Source organism: Aythya fuligula, chromosome 34 (assembly GCF_009819795.1).
Source record: "Aythya fuligula isolate bAytFul2 chromosome 34, bAytFul2.pri, whole genome shotgun sequence".
Taxonomy (NCBI): Eukaryota; Metazoa; Chordata; class Aves; order Anseriformes; family Anatidae; genus Aythya; species Aythya fuligula.
The window spans coordinates 394,086-418,501 of record NC_045592.1 but is presented as its reverse complement, the minus strand read 5'-3'; the positions used below and the strand labels follow the sequence as shown (position 1 = coordinate 418,501).

Below are 24,416 nucleotides of genomic sequence, written 5' to 3'. Positions count from 1 at the left end.
TCCTGCCCACCTGGAATCCCGTGCCCCAGGGCTGGAAGCACAGCCCTACTTTTGCCATGGGCTGATCCAGACTGCCCTGGAACACAGGGAAGCTCCTGAACACCTCCAACATACTGATGTCATCATCCCATGGGGCAACACAGCAGCAGAAGAATTTGAGAAAGGGAAGCAAGTGTTCCAAATCCTTCTGAAAGCTTGTATTGCCCTCAAACAAAGAAAGGTCATGGCACCTGCACAGGAGAACATAATGCATGCTATCCAGGTTTAGGAGGGAACACTGCTTGGGGAAACTGGTTGGGCATTTGTCAGTGTGTGATGAGCAATTGCTCTGTGCATCACTTGCTTTATACATGTCATTATAATAATAATAAAATGCATTATTATTTATTAATATTGTTACTGGTATTCTTATATCTTCATTTTTTGTCCTTTTAAACCATCTATATTTCAACAAAAAAGCTTCTGAACAATGGGTGTGAGCTAACAGCTCAGAGGTGTTTCAGTGCCCAACAGGTTAAAGGACAACATGTTTGACAACCACAGTCTAAAAGCACAAATCACCTGTGTAAACGTCATCTCCCCTGTGTTCAGAGGACAGACAGTGATGAATTTGGTATGCTTCAGACACCACACCCCAGCAGAGACCCTGCTGCCTTTGGGAGCTGTCAGCCCTGAGGCTTTGGGGACAACTCGAGGGAGCCCAAGGGCACAGAGCAAGTGATGCCATGGTCGGGTGCTGTGCTGCTGAGCTGGGCAGGGCTCCTGGGCCCAAGGGGAGCTCCTGGCAATCAGGCAGCACTGCAGAGAGACAGCTGTGCCCAGGAGCAGCTCCTCTGCACAGCGCAGCAGGGCTGGGGGCTCTGACCGCAGCTGGCACGGGGAGAGGAGGGGAGGAGAGTGGGCTTGGAGGCAGTGAGGAGCACAACAACAGAGGGCAGCGTGTGGCAGGACACATCTGCAGGCTCTTGACACTGTGAGGCTTTGGCAGCAGGGCACTGCAGGTGGGGTTGCCGAAGGGGTCTTCTACAGCTGGCACATCCGATGCCTGATAGCATCTGTCAGGATGGTTCAATCTGTTTCTCCAGGGAGAAGTTGAATATGTTGTAGGGAATGGCATTTATAAGGTGTCATTTCCAGAAGAAGATTGAGGCTTGGTTTTTCTGAAGGAGAAGACTTTTTTTGGTTGTGTGTTTTCCCATTCCTGCATTGCAGAGGATGCAAGTTTGATGGTAATGTGTTGTCAGGATTGTACAGGAGACTGAGAATCCCAGAGCATTGCACAGAGAGCTCAGAATGGAAGCAATGAGATTCATACAGGTTCTCCTGCAATGAGAGACGATCGTCTGGGGGATGTTCTAAGACATGGAATAGGTTTTCCTTATTGAAGTCCGTTCTAACTTTGCTCTGCATTCTACTCTTCAACAGACAACTGTGTTCAATGTCAGAAAATGCTGAACAGCAGCTCTGTGAGTGAGTTCCTCCTGCTGCCATTCGCAGACAAGCGGGAGCTGCAGCTCCTGCACTTTGCGCTCTTCCTGGGCATCTACCTGGCTGCCCTCCTGGGCAATGGCCTCATCCTCACCTCTGTAGCCTGCAACAACCGCCTGCACACCCCCATGTACTTCTTCCTCCTCAACCTCGCCCTCCTCGACCTGGGCTGCATCTCCACCACTCTCCCCAAAGCCATGGCCAATTCCCTCTGGGACAATGGGGTCATCTCCTATCAAGGATGTGTTGCACAGTTCTTTCTCTTTGCCTTCCTGGCACGTGTGGAGTTTTCTATCCTCACTGTCATGGCCTATGACCACTACGTTGCCATCTGCAAGCCCCTGCACTATGGGAACCTCCTGGACAGCAGAGCTTGTGCCCAGATAGCAGCAGCTGCCTGGGCCAGTGGCTTTCTCAATGCTGTCCTTCACACAGCCAACACATTTTCCCTGCCCCTCTGCCATGTCAATGCAGTGGACCAGTTCTTCTGTGAGATCCCCCACATCCTCAAGCTCTCCTGCTCAGATGCCTACCTCAGGGAAGCTGGGGCACTTGTGTTTAGTGTTTCTTTGGGCTTTGGTTGTTTTATTTACATTGTGGTGTCCTACGTGCAGGTCTTCAGGGTAGTAGTATTTCTTTAGTATTTCTGTTTTGTTTACATAGTGGTCTCCTATGTGCTGATCTTTAGAGTGGTGCTGAGGATGCCCTCTGAGCAGGGACAGCACAAAGCCTTTTCCACGTGCCTTCCTCACTTGGCCGTGGTGTCCCTGATAGTCATCACTGCAACAGTTGCCTACCCAAAGCCCCCGTCCATCTCTTCCCCATCCCTAGACCTGGTGGTGTCATTTCTGTACTCAGTGGTGCCTCTAGCACTGAAACCTCTCATTTACAGCATGAGAAACAAGGAGCTCAAGGGTGCAGTGAGGAAACTCTTTTTCTACGTGCCTCTTAGGTATCAAGAATGTCTTCAATATCTTTGATTCTGATTTAATATTATTCTTGGCCTTCTTCCTGTTAATTAGTTTACTTACTTTGACAGTATCATCTAAACTACTTATAGAACTAGGCTTCCAGTGTACAAATAGGGAATAAAGAAGCCATGAAAACTTTACTGATCTCAACTTTCCTTTCTTCCCATCACCTCTGGAGCCGGGAGAGCAGTCCCAGCTCAGGGCCAAGAACCCTGCTGCCACTGAGAGGAGCAGCCCTGGTGGCCCTCAGGGCTGCCTTTCACTGCCCGCTGGGCTCTGACCTATCTGCTGCCTTGATAGAATCATAGAAAAAGACCTCCAAGTTCATCCCATCCAATGACTGTCCTTCTAATCATGTCACACACAAAACCATATTGCAAAACACCATGAGGTGGGTTTGCTTCCCGGCCTGCCCAGCACAGCCCTGGGCACCACCAACCCCTAGCTCTGCAGAGGAGCTCCTCTGGTTGTCCTGTCAGAGATTTCAACTTTTGCCTGAAGTCATCCTTCAGGGCAGATTTCAGTTTTCTACATGGTGGTGGCAGGTGGCCCCTGCCTCCAAGATGTCTGGGGGGGCACCTGAGGCTTGAGAAACATTACCCTGGATCTGCAGAAGCCATTCTAGAACCAATACATGTAAGCAGGAAGCTCACTTTTGTGGTGGTGAAGAGCTGCTGGGCACGTTGCGCAGGGTGCTCCTACGGACCTTTGTGCCCTTTGCCCTCATGACTACAACACCACTTCTGTCTCAGGAATGGAGGAGCCAACAGAGCTGAGACAGAGATCATGAACTGTGAGATCACGAATCATCAGATAGCTGCTCCTTAGAAGACAACTGATATGGGCAGTTCATGAGAAGCCTGGTCAGGATGTGAGATGTGAGATTTGGGGAGGGATCAAGGGCTTTACAAGAAGAAATTAACAATTTTGAAGAGGTAAGAGGGTTCACGTAATGTTCATTCTGCTGTAACACTGCCTTAAACAGTCATGTAAAGCTCTTCCCCTATTTTAACTAGTAACCTTAATCCCCAAGCCTAAATGCTACTCCACACCCTAACTGGAATTCACTACTCTAATGCCTGACCTCAGAGAATCCCTTGAAGTCAAAACTGAGCCCCTTACCTTTACACTTGCTGTCTTGCTCAACCTGATCCCTTCCCTTTACAATAGCATTAAAATGTTCTATTTAATCCTAGATAACTTCTTAACAGTATAAAGAAAACCCTAAAGTGCAAAGTTTGCCCATAGCCTAACCACAGACCTGACACCCCAAGCAGAACACCAAACCCTTCCATGAAGCATTTGTTTAATCTTTAACCCAAAGCCCCTGTTCTTGTGCATTAACCTCCTCGTGTTAAACCCTCACCTAAACCTTAACTCTGAGATCATGAAAGCCATCAGAAAGCTGATCCCAGTGAGATGACTGATATGAGGAGGTCAGGAGAAGCATGGACAGGAGAGATGTGAGATCTGGGGGAGAGAATAGGGGCTTGACCAGCAGAAATTTGGGATTTTGTAGAGGTAAGAGGGTTCAGGTTATGCTGATGCTGCTGTAATACTGACTTAAAAGAGTCAAATTAGGCCCTTCCCCACTTTCAAACAGTCACCGTAATTCATAAATATAAATGCTACCCCACACCCTGACAGGAATCTACTACTCTTAGGCCTGACTTCAAAGTATGCACTGAAGCCAAACCTCAGCCCATAGCCTCTTGCCCTTACCTTTACTCTGTTGCTTACCTTGATCCCTGCCCTTAACACTAGCTTGTAATTGCTCTATTTAACCCTAGATTTCTAGGCCGACCTAAACAAAACCCTGAAACACAAAAACTACCCATCCCCTAACCACAGACCTGACAACCCAAGCAGAACCGCAAACCTGCCCACAAAACCTCTGATTAAACTCTAACTCAGAAAGGTGAGCCCTAGTCCCTAATCCCAAAAGTAAACATCAACCAGACAAAGCCTGCATTAACCTCCTCACCTTCAGACCCTCTTCTAACCCTTAACTTTGGTCGCTTTGCCCCTTGGGGCAAGAAAGAAATTGTGACACTTCTCTGAAGTCAGATGTCATTCAAAGATGGATGTGAGGGGCCATGGATCTGATAAGCTTGTGGGCCACAAGGAGGAGATGGGTGGGAATGCTCTGATGAGCTCAGCTCTGCCTCAGGATCTCCTGAGACTTTTCTCAGCACAGTGCCTTTGCCTGTCTGTAATCAGGGCCTCCCGTTATCTGCCGTAACAGTTCCCATGCGAGGCTTTCATAGTAACAGACTAGAATGGCCAACAGAGTGTAGAGTATAGAGCAGTCTAATACTACGGAATAGAGTAGCCAGCAGAGGTGAGACAGGTACTTTGATACAATGAAAGCCATCAGAAAGCTGATCCCAGTTAGATGACTGATATGGGGAGGTCAGGGGTAATCTGGCCAGGACAGATGTGAGATTTGGGGGAGGGAAGAGAAGGGAGGAGGAGCTCAGAAGCTTACCTTTGCAGAGGTAAGAGGGTTCATGTAATGTTGAGGCTGCTGTAACACTGACTTCAAACAGTCTTGTAGGGCTTATAAACTATTTTCAACAGTAACAATAATCCCTCAACCTAAACATTACACAAACACCCTGACAGGACTCCACTATTGTAATGCAGAAATCAAAGTATCACCTGAAGAAAAACTCAGCCCATAGCCCCTTTCCCTTACATTTACTCTCTTGCTCACCCAAATCATTGCCCCTAACAATAACATTAAATTGCTCTATTTCATCCTAGACTTCTTGACAGATGTAAACAAAACCCTTAAGCATCATGTGTGCCCATACCCTAACCAGAGACCTGACACCACAAGGAGAACACCAAACGCTCCATCTAAAATTTTGCTTAATCTCTAACCCAGAAAGGTCAAATCTAGTCCCTAGGAGAGTAGAGGAAGGTCAGCTCTACCTCAGGATCTCCTGCCCCAGCAGGAGGAATGTGACTGTGGCAGGGACTGTGAGGTCACTTCTGTCTCCGCAGTGGATAGGGAAGCAGCAGGAACGTGTCACAGAAAGGGACTGCGAGGTCACTTGTGTCTGTAGTTGGCATGTCACCCTTGAGTTCTCCCTGGGATCTGGACTTTCGGGCTGACATCTGCCAGTGGCCCTGAAAGGCCAGCAGAAGGCACCTGCTTGGCATGCTGACTGGGGGATCCCGTCTGCCTCCAGACCCAGGAGGACCCAGACAGAAAGAAGGCCCCCATATGGGTTGTCATGTCCCTTCTGTTTGAGTCCACAACTGCACAGCAGGAGGCACAAGGCTTGGCTGTGTGCAGCCAAGAAGCTGCAAGGCCAGCAGCAGGCCCATGGCTTGGGAGATGCTGCTGAGGTGACTTGTGTCTGGTTGGGTGCCATGCCGCAAGGAGCCTGATGGGTTGGGATGCCTACTTCAGGAGTGGTTTCCACCCTGATGGAGCTTCCTTTGATATTAGCAAAGAAGAGGAGAGAATAAGCTGCCACAAAATGCAATGTGGAAGGTTGGCCTCGATGACGAAGAAATGCTGGGATGAGAGCAAGGTGGTGAACAGACATGGGTTTCTGCAGACTTCAAGAAAATAGGGCAAAGTGTGGGACAGCATAGGAAAGCTTGCACAGGAGAAGGCAGAGGGTGCTGGTGAGAATGGAAAGCCCCAACAGCCCTGAAGTTTTTCTCCCCTTGTCTAGAGCTTATGAGGTGACGAGATGTAGTCATTGCAGTGGGGCCTCCTTCCTTCCTTGCAACCCTTGCAGAGACTGGGAGGTGTCTTTCTAGTGTTCTTCTCATGGCATCACACTGCCCAGAACATCCCACAGATCGCCAGGAAGAGCCCTGAGCTAGACATGGGGTACAAGATCTCCCCTCCAGTAGCTGGTGGCAGGCCTTGAATCTTCTGCTTCACTAAAAGAAACGAAGACTTTTCTCAGCATAGCGCTTTGCCTGTCTGTAATCATGGCCTACAATTATCTGTCCTAGCAAGGCCCTGGGGAGGCTTTGTTAGTAACAGCCCTCAGTGGGGCCCATTAATACTCCAAGTCACTTCAACTTTTGAGCCTCCTGACTTGACTTGCTCAAGCGGTTACATCACTCTCCTCTCAGTACCTGAGCTTCATAGACTCAGCACCAAAATACACCATGGACCTCATTAAAATGAAGAAACTCCTAACATCTCTACCACAGTTTTCTTAAAGACTTCAAGACTTGTTCAGCTAATTGCAGAGCTTGCATAATGTAGTTTAGGAAGAAGATTTCAAAAAGCACCTAATCAAAACCTTCTTGTTTCAAAGTCTGAATTTTGCTGCATTCCAGTTTTGAGCATCATTCTCCTATTGCTGTTCATCCAGAGTGACTTCTTTGGAGACCTCCATCAGGAGGAAAAGCAGAGTCTGGAGGTCTGACACCTCCAGGGCCAGCAGTGGTCTTTGTCCCCGTAACTGCAGCCCAGCCCAGCACATTAAACCCTTTCTAAGACAAGTCAGGTGTTCTTTGGGAACAAAATAAATAATAAAATAAAATAAAATAAAATAAAATAAAATAAAATAAAATAAAATAAAATAAAATAAAATAAAATAAAATAAAATAAAATAAAATAAAATAAAATTTAAAATAATATAATTGAAATAACCGTTGGAATCTGAGAAATTCAGCTTAAATCTTAGTAGATACCTTGACATCCATGGTCTCTCATGGGTCTTCTGTGGAAAACTCAGGAAGAAGAGTAAAGAAAATATATCTTCAAGTGGCCGTAGCTGTACCCATGAGCTTAGAATCTTTGGGGAAATCGTCCCCTTCCAGTCATGGAAAACTAAATTGAGTAATGTGAAAAGACCTGATCAGTCAATAGAGTAGGGGGGCAAAGTCATGCTTCCTGTGCTCTAGATGCAGAAGGCAAAAAGAATTGCATTGTGCATTACACTGCTCAAGGACGTGTCACCCAAGTCATGCATCTTTAACTTAGTACTGACAAGTCCATCACTAAACCATGCTACCAAGTTCTACAGCTACACCTTGGCTCTCCAGTCAATGAACCAGCTCATGGATGGCAATCAGGGAGTCCCGGTTAGTGCGATGCTGCTTCAGGTGCGCCACCATGGTAGTCATTGGCACCTGCTGTTCTTCAACCCTCAGCAAACCCACAACAGAAGGATTCTGTGGAAGACCATTTAAGGCAGACAACTGTTTACTATGCTCCATCTCAAAGGCACCTATGCCAAAGCCCCACCAGTAGTGCCTTCTTGGAGCTTTGAAGTACCTTCTCCTGAAACAGTCTATGCCGAGGATGCACATAGCCTCTGGACTGGTCCCAATGGGGTGCTTTTGCCATTCCTTCCCAGTTAGACTCCCTTCAGCCTCCAGACAGTTAACTGCTGGGATCCTCCTGTCACTCCAGAAATACAGGTGGGTTCTACCTCTTTAAATCTTGATGGCGTTAGGGTACAGTGTACACTGGTATCCAGTAGAGCCTGACACATTTGTGGGTGTGATGTGCCAGGCCATTAAACATACACAGTCCAGTAAATTTGAGTGTTCAGAAACAGCAGGAGAAGCATCCCAAGGGGTGGTGCTGCTGGTAAGGACATGTTTGTGCCAGCAGCATGAGTGGGCAGCAGCAGTGCGCAGGTGAGGGGAAGCCAGGAAGCGCATGCCAAGAGCACTCCTGCCAGCAGAGCCAAGGCGGGGCCGAGGCCAATGGGAGAGGCATGCCCAGGGCAGGGGGCTGCAAGGGCCATGCAGAGGTCCCTGCCCCTGCAGCAACCGCACTGGCCCTCAGCAGATGTGCTTGGAGGTGCTGGTGTGCATCAGAGAGCAGCAAGGAGGGCGCTGGAGAGGGCCGGGGCAAGGCAGGTTGCAGAGCCGAGCCCCATGCAGGGTCTGGCTGGGGGTCCCCTCTGCTGCAGCCAGCTCACACAGCGTAGCAGGAGGAGGGCAGGCAGGGCTCGTGGCCATGGGGCATAGCCTGGCCCTGGGCTCTTCCTGATGTTCCTTGAAGGTTCTTGCAAGCTGCGTGGAGGGGACGAATGCCCTGGGCCCTCTTCCTGCTCTGCCCAGGCCAGCAAGGGCCCAGAGCGGCCTCCTGTCCCCTGCCCCTGCAGCTCTGGGCTCCCTTCACGCAGCCCTGCCTCTGCAGCACCAAGCCCTGCTGGGAGCCCTCCCCTGCATGCTCCCACCACTCCCTGACACTGCTGTTGCCCTCTGCCGGGCACTGCCCAGCCCAGCCCAGCCCAGCAGCCCAGGCTGGGCTGGCCCCAGGGCAGTGCGCACCGCAGGCTGCTGCAGGGCTCTGGACACGGCCACCACAGCCCCAGCCCCTCACAAGGCACCGCAGTTGCTGGGACAAAGGCGGCTCTGGGCCTCTCCAGCAGACCCCAGGCTGGGGCCACCCCCAGCTCAGGAGATGGAGGTCCGTGAAGCTGCAGGAGCCCTGGTGTCTTGCCTGGGAGATCCCCAGCACACAGTGCCTGTGCCCCGCAGGGCCAGTCCCGCTCCCCAGGCCAGCACAAGAGGCCTGGCCCAGCCACAGAGCAGCTCCAGAGTCCTCTCCACGATGCCATTTGCCATCAGCCCCAGCATCTGCACGAAATGCCCAGGCCAGTAAACCCAGTTATTATTGTTTGCTGGGCCATGTGCTACTGAGAAGTCAGATCCCAGTCCAGCCGTTTGTCCTTCAGTGATCACTATGGGACTCTGATCCATCCTGAAGCCCAGAAAAACAAGAGGGCTGTCAAGGGCGAACCTCCTTGGGTGTATTTCTGACACCAGCTTTAGAAGAGGCGTACAGAGATGTGGCGGAGATGCCACTGTAGGTACATCAGGAAAGCCACGAAGATGCATGAGATCTCGTGGCTAACCCACATACAAGAGCACAAGAGAACAATGTGGAAGCAAAAGAGAGCAACAGTGAAAAGGCCACGTCTTGCTGCTGGCTATGACCATGGCTCCAGGGAAGCAGCAGCCCCGACCCAAAGGCAGCAGAGAGGCAGAACCCAGCGGGAAGTGAGGGGCAGCCCTGAGGGCCACCGGGGCTACTCCTCCATATGGCAGCTGGGATCTTGGTCCTGAGCCTCTCCTGTGTGCTGGGGCTGCTGAGACCAGTGAATACCTGCTCAAGTCTTTATTGCGAGTAATAAGATTTTTGGTTAAATATATACATATAAGTATAATAATTAGGGGCTAGAAAACTAAGAATATTCAGAATATTCAGATATAACTTCAGAAGAAACTATAAAGGGAAAATAATACAAAAGATTATCTAGATTATCTTAATAGTTTTATTTATTTTTTAAAGACTCTTGTTAGGATTGTGGTCCCATTCTAAATGGTAAAGAGGCCTATATCCAGGGTTCCCTCAAGGCTTCCTTGAGCTCCTGGTTCCTCATGCTGTAGATGATGGGGTTCACTGCTGGAGGCACCACCGAGTACAGAAATGACACCACCATGTCTACGGATGGGGAAGAGATTGAGTTGGGCTTCAGGTAGGCAAACACAGCAGTGCTGACAAACAGGGAGACCACAGCCAGATGAGGGAGGCATGTGGAAAAGGCTTTGTGCCAGCCCTGCTCAGAGGGCATCCTCAGCACAGCCCTGAAGACCTGCACATAGGACAGAGCAATGAAAACAAAACAACCAAAGCCCAAAGAAAAACTAAACACGAGTGCCCCAACTTCCCTGAGGTACGCATCTGATCAGGAAAGCTTGAGGATCTGGGGGATTTCACAGAAGAATTGGTCCACAGCATTGCCTTGGCAGAGGGGCAGGGAAAATGTGTTGGCCGTGTGCAGGACAGTGTTGAGAAATCCACTGGCCCAGGCAGCTGCTGCCATGGTGGCACAAGCTCTGCTGCCCTGGAGGCTCCCGTAGTGCAGGGGCTTGCAGATGGCAACGTAGCAGTTGTAGGCCATAACGGTGAGAAGGGAATACTCTGCTCCAACCAAGAAGAATAAAAAGAAGACCTGTGCAACACAGCCTTGATAGGAGATGGCCCTGGTGTCCAAGAGGGAATTGGCCATGGCTTTGGGCAGAGTGATGGAGATGGATCCCAGGTCGAGGAGGGCGAGGTTGAGGAGGAAGAGGTACATGGGGGTGTGGAGGCGGTGGTCGCAGGCTACAGAGGTGAGGATGAGGCCGTTGCCCAGGAGAGCAGCCAGGTAGATGTCCAGGAAGAGCGCGAAGTGCAGGAGCTGCAGCTCGCACGTGTCTGAGAATGCCAGCAGGAGGAACTCGGTGATGGAGCTGCTGTTACACATTTATTGCCCCTGAGCAAGCTAGTCTGTCCAAAAGAAGAAGTGACATTGTAAAATTTAAGGACTTCTCTGAAGTCCTCACAGAGTTGCTGTTGGGCATTTGCTGGTTCTGGACACAGTTGTCTGCTGAAGAGGAGAAGACAGAACAAATTTACAACAAACTTCTCTGAGGAAAACCTACTCTAAGCCTTAAAGCACCAGTCCACCTGTGCCTCTCTCTTTGCAGGAGAAAGTCTCTGCAGCTCTCTCGCTTGGGCTCTGGCTGGTGCTGGATGACACTGGGAGCAGGGGCTGCTGTGGGCTGCAGATGAGTCCTTCCTGCTGTGCAGCAGGAGGGAAGCAGGAACTTGGGGGAAACTCCAGTTCAGTCCACTTCCCATGTCAATGTGATTTGCAGTGCTGTTGCAAACAACTCATATAAATGCAGAGCAGAACTGCAGATGCCACTGCTGAATAGTCTTATTCTAAGCTGCCCTGTATCTCCCATCTTTGAGCAGCAGGACCTTCTCACTCAGGTCTTTCCCTGAGAAGAAACTGAAGAAAGCTGAGGGCACAGAATCCCAAGTCCAAGTGGATAGAAAACTCAGCTTGTTTCTGGGAGACTAAGCAGGACCTCAGCGCTTCCTGCTTTGCTTCACACTATGCTGCCCACACACAGCCATCCAGCAGCATGGACAGGGCCTTAGCACATAGGTGTCTTGTTCTTGGGGCACCTGGATAACACAAGGATGCCGAGAGACAGCTGCATCCTGCTGGAGCAGCCTGAAGACCAGGAGGATGCCCCATGAAGAGAGCTGGATTTCCACAAACTGGGGTGTCCCAGCATCCCAGCTGCACCCCTGCAGTGCCTGGAGGAGGCTTGGCCACTCTGCTCATGGCTGTCCAGGGGCAGCTGGCTTAGGGCACTCCAAGGGGCTTCTGCCACACTTCCTCACCTCACACTGCAACCCAGAAAGACTCTCAAAGCCTACTGCATTGCTCACTGCCCTCCCAGAAACAAGACCCAGGAGGAGACCCTTCCAGGACCTGCAGCTGCATGGCCCTGCAGCCAGACACTTACCTTGTCAAGGGCTGTGCAGATTTCTCCCGCAGGCAGCTCTCAGCATCCTCCCACTCCCAACTGCCTCCAAGCCCTTTCTCCTCCTCTCCTCTCCCTTTGCCAGCTGCAGTCAAAGCCCTCAGCCCTGCTGTGCTTTGCAGGGGAGCTGCTCCTGGGCAGAGCTGTCTCTCTGCACCAGGGCCCTCTTGCCACGAAATCCCCTTGGGCCCAGGAGCCCGGCCCAGCTCAGCAGCACAGGCCCAGCCCAAGGCATTGCAATCACCCCTCTGGGGGCTTTCCTGATGAGCCCACAAACCTCAGGCACTCAGAGACAATTGAAGACATCTCTCCAGAAGTCCAAGTCAGATGCAAGTTTCCTGCAGTGTGCCCCGGAGGGCCAGATCTGACACAGCCTCCCTTGGAGCTCCTTAGAGCATAACACTAGAGGCATTGAAGACAAGTAGACAAAGACAGTGTGAAGGTGACACTGATGTGTGGACAAACTGGATGCGTGTCACCAAGCACGAGGGCCAGGCCTTGACCTCCAGCCCCTGGGAATGGAGATCCTTTCCCTTCACACCTTGCTCAGGGCTCTTCCTGGGGCAGTAGGAGATGGGGATGTGCAGGAGAATGGTACGACCCCTACCTGGTTCATCGGGGGGGGTGAAGAGGCCCTGGTACTTTAGCAATGAGCTGTCTCCTCATAGGCCTCAGTGACAGAGACAACAACTGCAGGCATGGACACAAAAATCTCAGTTTTTTGGACTTTCAACCTTGCCTATGTCCTTGCTCCTCTGATGACCAGAGTATCTTAGCATCTTCCAGACCTGCACCTCTTTCCCTGTTGCCTGTAGACCTTTATTTGTGTGGTGTCACATCAGGTCTTAGCTGAGTAGCTCATACGAGATCCCTCGTGGTGCCCAGACCCTCCTCCTCTTGGGCACAACTCGCTCAGCAGGGTCCCAGTCTGCCCTAATGTGTGGGGTTCCTCTTCCTCTGGTGTAGGACGAAGCTCTTCTCATTGTAAATGTCAAGAGGTTTCTGTTGGCAAAATCCTGCAGTTTCTCAAGATCCTACCACACTGATGCTCCATTCTGTCAGCTGGTCATGGCTGCAGGCAGATGGTTCAACTTTCGTGTGATTGTGCTATCTCTTACAAGACAGCAGCATCAGGAGTTGCGGGAAATTTTGGATAACACAGGAGTAACCAGATGAATGGAATTGCTGCACAGAGTCACAGAAGGGTAGGGGATGGAAGGCTGCCAGGTTACACCGCTTCCCTGCTTCCTCTTCATGCATGCTGTCAGTTTGTCTGGAGCAGTGTCCTGAATGTTCTGGGGTTGTGCAGCTCAAAATTAGAAGGACCAAAGCCCAGCTGCCGCTAAACCTGGCTATGACTGTCAAAGACAATAAAAAACTGTTTATATAAACACTTTAAATAAAGGAGGATTAAGGAGAATCATCATTCTTGTTAGATGTTGGGAAAATCTAGTGCTGATCTGGAGATAAGGTAGAGGCTGAGGTACTTATGCGGGCCCATGAAGACCCATACTGGGGCCTTCTTTCTGTCGGGGTCCTCCTGGGTCTGGAGGCAGAGGAAATCCCACAGTCAGCATGCCTTGCAGGTGCCTTCTGCTGGCCTAGCAGGGCCACTGGCAGATGTCAGCCCAAAAGTCCAGAGCCCAGGGAGAACTCAAGGGTGACCTGTCACCTACAGACACAAGTGACTGTAGTCCCTACAGACACAAGTGACTCGCAGTCCCTTTTTGTGACACGTTCCTTCTGCTGCCCTATGAACCACAGGGACAGAAGTGACCTCACAGTCCCTGCCACAGTCACATTCCTCCTGCTGGGGCAGGAGATCCTGAGGCAGAGCTGACCTCTATCTAGCCCCCTAGGCACCTGGTTTTCAGTGGCCCCGAGCCCTGCCTTCCCTCCTCCTGCCACGCTCCATCAGGCAGCTGCAGCAGAGGGGACCCACAGCCAGGCCCTGGCTGGGCTCTGCCACCCGCCTCTCCAGTTCCATCCCTGCTGCCTTGGGGTGCTCTGTGAGGTGCTGGGTGACCTCACAAGGCCTGCTGGCCAGCACATCTCCTGCGAGGCAACCAGGCCGTACAGCGTCAGGGACCTCACCATGACCCTCCCATTTCCCTATCCTCCCCTCATCCCCAGCCTTGTCTCTGCTGGCATGAGCAGCCTTGGCAGGCACTTCCTGGCCTCCCCTCGATACCAAGATTAAAGGTAAAATGGTCTCTTCCTTCACAGAACAATGGCATCAAATTTGAAAAGCTTCATTAACAGATAGGTGAAACCTTTACTAGGTTTTGTTAGAGAGAATGAAGTTTAGAAACATTCACCCCTGATGTTACTTTAGTCACTAATTAGTCAGCTTTATCTATAAGAGCCTACAGACTTGTATCTCAGAATGAGGGCAAGGTGACCCAGGCCTAGAGCATGTGTCAGAAGATTAGGTGAGGAACTCATGCTATGCATATATCCTTGGATGTGTAACCAACTAAGCTTTGTATGCATGCCTGAGATGAAAGAATAAGAGAAGAAAGATTTTGATGGCTTGAGCATGGACAAGAACTGGATTCAACTAACGAACATAGTGAGGAAGACTACCGATGACCACCAGAGACCCCTGAGAGACAGGGAAAACAAATGTGCATGTGTCAGCGACACTTACTGATTTTAATGAGTTACAGGAAGTAATATGAATATGTTTTGGGGAAATCTGATTAACATGTATGTTTTGCTTGTATATAACCCCTATAGCTCAAACACTTCTGTAAGCACTGGAGTGATCCCCTGTGTGTCCAGCACCTCCTTAAAAGAACGCCTGCTTTCTAAAACTCCAAATTGAGTTTTAGAGAGTTACTTTGACTGGCTTTTACAGTATCACCCTCACCTCCTGCCAGCTGCTGCCCACTCAGGCTCCTCGTACAAATGTGGCCCCGCACCAACAGCACTGCTCGTGCTGCCTTTGCTGCCTCGCCCTGTTCTCTCCCTCGATTCCTTGTCTCTGCCAGGCCCCACGTTCCACACCCAAACGTATCCCATTGCTGTCGTCACCCTCTCCTCTGCCCAGCGGGATGGCAGAGACAGGGCAGGACATGGGAGAGTTAGGCCCTGTAGCACCCATGCAGAGCGCTTGTGGCAAAGTGGGAGCTGAGATTGGGTTCTGTGGTGCAGAGGAGGCCCCATGCAGAAAAGATGAGGTTAAACAACAACTTGCGGGGGGGGCGGGGGCGGGGTTTTCCATCGTGGTTTGGCATGGGAGGCTACTGGCCATGAAGGGACAAGGGATGGGTTGACACAACTTCTCTGGACAACCTGTTCCATTGACCACCACTCCCAAAGGAAAGAATGTCTCCCTTGTACCTAATTTTTAAGTACCCTCGTTTAGTTTTAAAACACTACCTAAAAGCCCCCTTTAGGTACTGGGAGGCACCTCAGCCCTGTGCTGGGTGCATCGCCTTGCTCTGTCCTCCTCTGAGATGCCCCACAACATGAGGAATGGGCACAGGGAACTTGAGGGTTTAAAGAAACACATTGAAGAGCTGCATTCAGGTCTCGCACTTTGGACTAGACGGTCTCTGAAGGTGCCTTCCCCCTGGACTGTTCTCTGCTATTCAGGCAGATGCCCCATGGTTGTTACTCTCAGGAAGAAGGGACCTGAAGACACTCTGCCCCACTGGACTTCATGACACCCCTAGGGATAGCTGATGACCTTTGTGCTCACTCTTGTTCCTCTCTCCATGTGCGTACAATGTGCCTGCAGGTAGCAGCAGCTGCAAAGGGTTTCTGTTCCTGTGTCTGTCCTGCACCTGGACAGGCCCTGCTCTTCTCCCAGCACATCCTATATCCCAGGGAGCCTTTAGGACTCTCGTTGAGCATGTTCTGATGTGACGGCAACTCTGAAAGATGACGTGAGCCTTCAGGCATGGCCCTTTTAGGAGGGAAATTCTGTTCTGGAAGCCAGTTGTGTCACTCATGTGCCCACTGCCTGTCTCTGCCTGTGGTCCCAGCACAGCCGCACAGCAGCACTGGCACCAAGCTACAGGAGAAGCCAGGCCTTACTCCACCAGCAGGGCTCAGCGGGAGAGGGTGGCAGTGGCAGGAGAGCAGCTCTGCATGGACCCAGTGCTGGTGCTCTCGGGTTTGAATGCTGGGCCACGACTCTTTTCCTGTCCACCTCTGCACACAAGCACTGTCTCTGCAGCCACAGAAAACATCTCAGAGGAAGGATATAAGACAAAAAGTCACTTTAATTGGTTTAAATACTTAAGCAAAATGAAGAATTATATTTCTTTGTGGACAATATTTGATAAAATAAAATTGAGAAAACAAAACAAAACAAAACAAAACAAAAGAATAACAATGCAAGAACATAATACCCACTGGCAAGTGGTTTACAGAAAAAGGCGGGCAACATATTGCTGAAGAAAAACACTCAGTCATCACTTTCCACATGGCAACCTTGATCTCCTTGTTCCTCATGCTGTAGATGAAGGGGTTCACTACTGGAGGCACCACCAAGTACAGAAATGCCAGAACAACATCCAGGGAAGAGTAGGAAATTGATGGGGGCTTCAGGTGGGCAAAAATTATTGTGCTCATAAAGAGGGAGACCACAGCCAGGTGAGGGAGGCATGTGGAAAAGGTTTTGTGCCGGCTCTGCTCAGGGGGCATCCTCAGCACAGCTCTGAAGATCTGCACATAGGACACCAAAATGAAAACAAAACAACCCCCAAATAGAAAAGCAGTAACCACAAGAACTTGAATTTCCCTTAGGTAGGAGTCTGAGCAGGAGAGCTTGAGGATCTGGGGGATTTCACAGAAGAACTGGTTGAGGGTATTGCCATTGCAGAGAGGCAGTGAAAATGTATTGGCAATGTGCAGCACAGCTTGGAGAAAGCCACTGCTCCAGGCAGCTGCTGCCATGGTGGCACAGGCTCTGCTGCCCAGGAGGCTCCCGTAGTGCAGGGGCTGGCAGATGGCAATGTAGCGGTCATAGGCCATGATGGTGAGAAGAGATAATTCTGATGAAATCAAAAAGACTAGCAAAAAGAGCTGTGCAGCACATCCTGTGTAGGAAATTACCCTGGCATCCCAGAGGGCATTGGCCATGGCTTTGGGGAGAGTGGTGGAGATGCAGCCCAGGTCGAGGAGGGCGAGATTGAGGAGGAAGAAGTACATGGGGGTGTGGAGGCGGTACTCGCAGGCTACGGCGGTGAGGATGAGGCCGTTGCCCAGGAGGGCAGCCAGGTAGATGCCCAGGAACAGCACGAAGTGCAGAGGCTGCAGCTCGCGCGTGTCTGAGAATGCCAGCAGGAGGAACTCGGTGATGGAGCTGCTGTTACACATTTATTGTCCCTGAGCAAGCTAGTCTGTCCAAAAGAAGAAGTGACATTGTAAAATTTAAGGACTTCTCTGACCAAAATACTTTGTATGTCTCATAGAACAGTCACACACAACACATTCTTTCCCATTCCTTTCACAGGAAGAGCTTTCAGGAGCTCCTTGTCTTTTCTATGGTTGGTGCTCTGAGGGTGCCAAAAGAAGCAGGGGGCTGTGCTGTGGGCTCTGCAGCAGTCAGTCCTGGTCTACAGGAACAGGTAAAAGGGAACCCTGAGTGGTCTGAGAAGTCCACTGGGCAAGGTCATCTCCCTGTCTGCAGGATGGGAGAAGGTCAAAAAACTCCTTTAGAAACAACAAAGCTGGTGTTGGTACTGTCTGTATGCTGAGGTGTGTGAGGTGCCTCAGAGCAGCAGCAATGCTCAAGAAGCCTTAGTCTCTACTACAGATGCTCCTACTCCATTACCATCCTTCTGCCTCAGCACATGGGCAGGAAAATGAAGCACATTCTAAAAAGTGCACTGCCCTCAGGTAGCTCTTGCCGGGCAGTTCTGCAGTGCAGTGCCCTGGGGAGGTGTGGGGCTGTGAGCAGCCTGCCCCAGTCAGCAGGCTCTGGACAGCAGCAGGACCCTGCCCTGCCCTGCAGTACCAGGGGGGCTCCTTCCACCCGCAGCTTCTCCCCGCAGCCCCTGGGCAGCTCCCCAGGCAGGCTGATTGTGGAGACTGGCAGGTAGCAGAGGCCCTGCCTTGGCACACAGCCCCTGGGGCACAGCAGGGACCCTGCTCTGCACCACAGCCCTGGCTACCCCTGCCTGCACCCCCAGCTGCACAGCCTGCAGCCAGGCCCAAGATGAAGGAGCCCTCGGGCCCTGCACACTGACCCTGCAGCACGCAAGCCCTGCATGCCCTTCAACTCCAACACCAAGCGTCCTCCTGACAGCTCCCATCAGCTGAGGGCTGGGCCAGCTCCAGGAGAGCCTGGCAGGGTGTGCAGCGGCATTGCCCTGCACCCAGAGACTTACCATGGGGAGGTGGCTCGCAAGATTTCTCCCTCTGCCAGCTCTCCCCTGCCTTCCCCCTGCCCAGGCTGCCCTGAACCTCTCTCCCCCTTCTCTCCTCTCCCCATGCCAGCTGCACGCAGTGCCCCCAGCAATACTGTGCCTGGCAGAGGAGCTTTATTTGGGTGGCTTAAGCAGCTTCTCAAGTAGTCCAAGTCTGATGCAAACTCCAAAGCCTCTCACAGTGTTAACGGTCCCACTGAGGGACATTACTGTCAAGGCCTCCCCATGGACTTGTTAGAGCAGAAAAGGGCAGGCAGTGATGACGGGGAGACCAAGGCCCAGGAAAGGTGGCCCTGATGCTGAGGAAACCTTGATGTGTCCCATGAAGTCCAACAGTCAGGCCCTGACCCCAGCCTCTGGGAAGGGAGATGCTGTCTCTCCAGCAAAGTTTAGGGCTCTTCTTGGGTCAGTGCTCAGTGGGTAAGGGCAGTGCCAAGTACAAGGCTACAGGAGGACATATCCCAGGCTCCTGGAGGGGGATGAGGAGGCATTGAGGCCCTCTTGCTGTAAGAATGAGGTGTCTCCTCATAGGCATCACTGACGGAGACAAGAGCCAGAGCCCAGCACACAAAGCTGTTGGCTCTGTCGGGGCTTTCATCTTGCAAAAGATCCTTGACAATAACCACCACACGCTGTCCTATGCTGTCACGTCTGCACCTCTTTCCCTGCAGGACTTAGATACCCACCTTGCTTCCCCACCTTGCTCTCACCTTGCTCTGAGCACCTCCCTGCCTTGACTGATGAATCTCAATCTGCCCTCAGTAATCCATGAAACACAAAGCCAGGGGCTGATCCAGACATCCCTAGAGAGGGAGGGAGAAGGGTGAGTGAACCTCTACAATGATTTAGTAGAGGTAAGAGGCTTCAGGTAATGTTGATGTTGCTTTAACACAGAATTAAAACATTGATGTAAGGCCGTTAGCCAATTGTAAAGAGTAACCAGTTTTAAAGAAAATCTGCTTTTGAAGAGTTTTATAGAGCAATCCCTACACCTAAATGCTACTCCAATACCCTGACAAGAATCCCCTATTCTAATGCTTGAACTCAAAGCATTCCATGAAGCAAAACTTGGCCCATAGTCCTTTTTCCTTGCCTTTACTCTTGTGCTCACCCTAATCCCTGCCTTCAGTAGTAGCATTAACATGCTCCATTAAACCTAGACTTCTAGGCAGATGTAAAACAAAAAACTATTCCACAAAGCTTGCCCATAACCTAACCACACACCTGACACCCTAAGCAGAACAGCCCATCTGCTAAATTTCTAATCCAGAAAAGTGAGCCCTAGTCTCTAAGGGACTAGAGAGCTCAGCTCTGCCTCAGGATCTCCTGCCCCAGCAGGAGGAATGTGACTGTGGCAGGGACTGTGAGGTCACTTCTGTCTCTGCAGTGGATAGGGCAGCAGCAGGAACGTGTCACGGAAAGGGACTGTGAGGTCACTTCTGTCTGTAGGTGGCAGGTCACCCTTGACATAGACCTGGGATCTGGACTTTCGGGCTGACATCTGCCAGTGGCCCTGCTAGGCCAGCAGAAGGCACCTGGTTTGTATGCTGACTGTGGGATTTCCTCTGCCTCCAGACCCAGGAGGACCCAGACAGAAAGAAGGCCCCAGTATGGGTTGTCCTGTCCCTTGGACAGGACAAGGAGGCGCAAGGCTTGGCTGTGTCTAGCCAAGAAGCTGCAAGAGCAGCAGCCAGCCCATGGCTTTAAAAATGCTGGTGAGGTGACTTCTGTCTTGTTGATTGCTACATCAATGGGCTGAGGCCAACTGCATGAAGTTCAGCAAGGCCAAGTGCTGGGTCCTGCACTTGGGGCACAACAACTCCATGCAATGCTGTGGGAAGGGTGGCTGGACAGCTGCCCAGGGGAAAAGGACCTGGGAATATTGCTAGATAGTCGTCTGAATATGAGCCAGCAGTGTGCTAAGTTGGCCAAGAAGGCCTGCCTTGTATCAAGGATACTGTGGTCAACAGACATAGGGAAGTGATCGTCCTTCTGTACTTGACCCTGGTGAGGCCACACCTCAAGGATTGCATTCAGCTCTGGGGCTCCCTGTGTAAGAAGGACATGGATCTATTAGATCTGTGCCCCATTCCTTGATGCATTCAAGGCCAGGTTGGATGGGGCTTTCATCAACCTGGTCTAGTGGAAGGTTTCCCTGCCCATGGGAGGTGAGTTGGAATTATGTGATCTGTAAGGTCTTTTCATCCCCAAACTATTCTGTGATTCTGTAAATATGAAACGCAGAACCATACCAGCTATTAGGAAGAAAAATTAACTCTATCTCAGACAAAACTAAGACAATATCCAGCACTTATTCCATACAATCTGTAATGCTCAGCTCTGTCACTTTCCAATTAATCACCACCACCTTTCCTGCCTTTTGATACACACACAAGAATATTATGACCTTAGTCGATTGGTGTCAATAATAATAATAATAATAATAATAATAATAATAATAATAATAATAATAATAATAATTCTTTCTGTGACACGTTGCTGCTGCTGCCCTATCAACTGCAGAGACAGAAGTGACCTCACAGTCCCTGCCACAGTCTTTGAATGCCGTGTGACTGCATGGAGTGGGTTTATGTGGTATGGTTTTGGTAGTGGGGGGCCATAGAGGTGGCTTTGGTGAGAAGAATCCAGAAGCTGTCCCATGTTAGATAAGGGCCCCACTGCTGGCCAGAACTGGGCAAAGCGACATTGTTTGCACCTCTGTGAGAGCATATTTAAACAGAAAAAAAAAAAAAGAAAAAAAAAAAAAGAAAAAAAAAAAGCTGCTGTAGAACAGCAGCTGGGAGAAAGAGGAATGAGAAATAGCCTTGCAGGTGCTAAGATCAGTGAAGAAGGAGGGGGAGAGGTGCTCCAGGCGCCGGAGCAGAAGTCCCCTGCGGCCTGTGGTGAGGACCATGGTGAAGCAGGCTGTCCCCCTTCAACCTGTAGAGGAGACCATGGTGGAGCAGGTGGACCCGCACTGATAGAGGTTGTAGTCTGTGGAGGACCCCTGCCAGAGCAGATTCCAGGCCAGACCTGTAACCCGTGGAGAGGAGCCCACGCAGGACCAGGTGACCTGGCAGGAGCTGCTGCCCGTGAGGGAGCCAGGTTGGAGCAGTTTGCTCCTGAGGGATGGACCCCATAGTCTGGAGCAGTTCTTGATATCTTGCCTCCTGACCTCCCCAAATACGTCCTTGTGTTCGGGGCAGCTTTTCAAACATTTCCATGACCTGCAAGGACCTGTCTCCCTGCATGGGGACGGTCAGTTTCTGAGACAGAAGTGACCTCTTAGTGGGATGGAAGGACACAGCGTGCTGTAGGCAGGCCCTGCACAGCACACTTAGCAGCCCTGCACAGCCTCTGAGGGGCCCAGCCCCAGTTCGTGCCCCCCAGCTTGTGCTCCAGAAGGGCTCCCCTAGGTCCTGTGTCACTTTTCCCACCTGGGTCCCTCAGCTACCCAAGGAAATCTTGGAGGCAGTGTCCACCTCTGATTGGTAAACTGAAACCAGCCATTAAAATAGATTGAGGAAACACTTCAAAGCTGTGCAAAAAAAGGATTCTAAGTAATAGCTGAAAGAATCTCCCTTGCCAGCACTACCAGCTTTTTTTTTTTTCTATGAACATTCATTATTTATTTTCACAGTATTCCATTGACAACACCATGGAGAAGTGCAATAAATCAAATTATGCTTTCCTGAACAATAGTTTTATGGAAACATTTAGGAAAATACATTTTACATAAACACATGTTTACCAAAACACATTTCCCAACAATGCTAATGCTTCTTTCTTTTTTTCCTTTTTTATTTTTTTTTTCTCCTCCATTTATTCTGTCCTTGAAGAGCACTCTGAGGGAGAGTCATTGAATTAAAGAATAATGCATGTTTAAAAGACTGAGATTGAGAAATACGCTCCATGCCATCGTGAAGGGAGATAACAAAGAGTGTCAACAGTGTTGGCCCAAGTGCCCATCACTGAGGGATGCTGCTGGTAACTGGCTGAAAGGAGGACTTTGTACCACTGATGTCCAGACACCTTGCCCCCGAAAACATCATCCCCTTCTTCAGTCCAAATATCACCAGTGTGGCTAAAGGGAACCCCAGGAAACCATGGCAAAGGCCTCATTAAAGTGCAGGTTCACCTCATTCCCTTCTTTCCCCTCCCCTTCTGTTTCAGCAGTTCCTTTGATTCCTCCAAGCGTCTGAGGATGGCTGTGGCAGGACTTTCCCTATCACATTCCCAGGGTGAGAGGTGACAGTTGCACTTCTGACAATCCTTTTTCTTGCCCTTCCTGAACACACGTTTGATGCCCACATTTTTCAAGTCCCCAGAAATCTTGATGGTCCAAATCCTTGACAGCCTGGTCCAAAAAGGCAGGGTAGTGTGACATAACAGAGAGGGGCATCTGCAATGAACCTATGCGAGAGGGTTTACAGGAATCTCACAGGGACACTGGAGGTTGCTCCTGGAATCACACTGGGCAATGGCAGGGCTGTGTGAGGTGTCCACATCTGAGCAGACCTCATACACACAGGCCTTTAGAGAGAGCTCGTGCAGCCACTGTCAGAGGCTGGGAGGCACCTCAGCCCTGCGGTGCCTCGCCCTGCTCTGCCCTCCTCTGAGATACCCCAGGACATGAGGAATGGGCACAGAGACCTCGGTTCAAGGAGGCACATCCCAGAACTGCCTTCAGGTGGTTTCGCAGGGGATGTTACTTGGCCTTGTGACGCTATCTGCCCATCTGCCCAGCTGGCCTTCATGAGATTTCTAGGAATAGCTGATGGTCTTTGTGCTCCTTCATGTTCATCTCTCCACGCGCATATGATGTGCCTGCTGTCACCAGCATTGGGTTTCTCTTTCCATGTCTCCCATGCACATACAGCAGGCCCTGCTCTTCTGGGAAATCCTATCCCCCAAGGAGCAATGAGCAATGGCCTGCTCAGTCACTGCTGAACCTCCTGCCCATACACCCCACAGCTCTGAGCTTGTGATGGTGGTCTCCAGAGTATGAAAAATTATTAAAAAGGAAACCTTATTCCTGCAATGCATTATGAGTCATATGAAGAAGACAAAGGGCTTTTTTTTTTTTTTTTTTTTTTTTTTTAAAGATTATCAGGTCTTATCAGGTCATCAGTTTCCTCAAGGCATCCTTGAGCTCCTGGTTTCTCATGCTGTAGATGACGGGGTTCACTGCTGGAGGCACCACTGAGTACAGAAATGACACCACCATGTCCAGAGATGGGGAAGAGATGGAGGGGGGCTTCAAGTGGGCAAATATGGCAGTGCTAACAAACAGGGAGACCACAGCCAGGTGAGGGAGGCACGTGGAAAAGGCTTTGTGCTGGCCCTACTCAGAGGGCATCCTCAGCACAGCCCTGAAGATCTGCACATAGGACAGAGCAATGAAAACAAAACAACCAAAGCCCAAAGAAAAACTGAAAACAAGTAGCTTAAATTCTCTGAGGTAGGCATCATAGCAGGAGAGCTTGAGGATCTGGAGGACTTCACAGAAGAACTGGTCCACAGCATTGCCATGGCAAAGGGGCAGGGAAAATGTGTTGGCTGTGTGCAGGACAGTGTTGAGAAATCCACTGGCCCAGGCAGCTGCTGCCATGGTGGCACAAGCTCTGCTGCCCAGGAGGCTCCCGTAGTGCAGGGGCTTGCAGATGGCAATGTAGCGGTCGTAGGCCATGACTGTGAGAATTGAAAACTCTGAACCAAAGAAGAAGACAAAAAAGAGGATTTGTGCAGCACAGCCTTGATAGGAGATGGCCCTGGTGTCCCAGAGGGAATTGGCCATGGCTTTGGGGAGAGTGGTGGAGATGCAGCACAGGTCAAGGAGGGCGAGGTTGAGGAGGAAGAAGTACATGGGGGTGTGGAGGCGGTGGTCACAGGCTACGGCGCTGAGGATGAGGCCGTTGCCCAGGAGGGAAGCCAGGTAGATGCCCAGGAAGAGCGCGAAGTGCAGGAGCTGCAGCTCCCATGTGTCTGTGAATGCCAGCAGGAGGAATTCACTCACAGAGCTGCTGTTGGGCATTTTCTGACATTGAACACAGTTGTCTGTTGAAAAAGAGAAGGCAGAATAAAGTTAGAAGAGACTTCTCTGAGGAAAACATATTGAAAGTCTTAGAGCACTCTCATCCCAAGCCTCTCTCTTTGCAGGAGAATCTTTCTGCATCTCTACCGCTTGAGTCCTGGCTGAAGGTTTCCTACAGTGTTCCCCCGAGGGCCAACACTGACACAGCCTCCCTTG

General features: G+C 50.7%; 1 protein-coding gene and 2 pseudogenes across 1 annotated transcript; 1 reads left to right on the top strand and 2 right to left on the bottom strand.

Annotated features, from left to right (window-relative positions):
* The first annotated feature begins 1,685 nt into the window (after nucleotides 1-1,685).
* Nucleotides 1,686-3,287, top strand: LOC116500336 (annotated as a pseudogene).
* Nucleotides 3,288-7,484: 4,197 nt separating this feature from the next.
* On the bottom strand, nucleotides 7,485-10,324 carry LOC116500335 (annotated as a pseudogene).
* A 2,891-nt stretch (nucleotides 10,325-13,215) lies between these two features.
* LOC116500334 (olfactory receptor 14C36-like) lies at nucleotides 13,216-24,200 on the bottom strand. Its single transcript, XM_032205257.1, has 3 exons — nucleotides 23,921-24,200; nucleotides 16,149-16,834; nucleotides 13,216-13,329 (listed from the first exon to the last, which is right to left on the bottom strand). Exons 1-3 carry the CDS (start codon nucleotides 24,198-24,200, stop codon nucleotides 13,216-13,218), a joined length of 1,080 nt encoding a protein of 359 aa, XP_032061148.1.
* Between the last annotated feature and the right edge of the window lie 216 nt (nucleotides 24,201-24,416).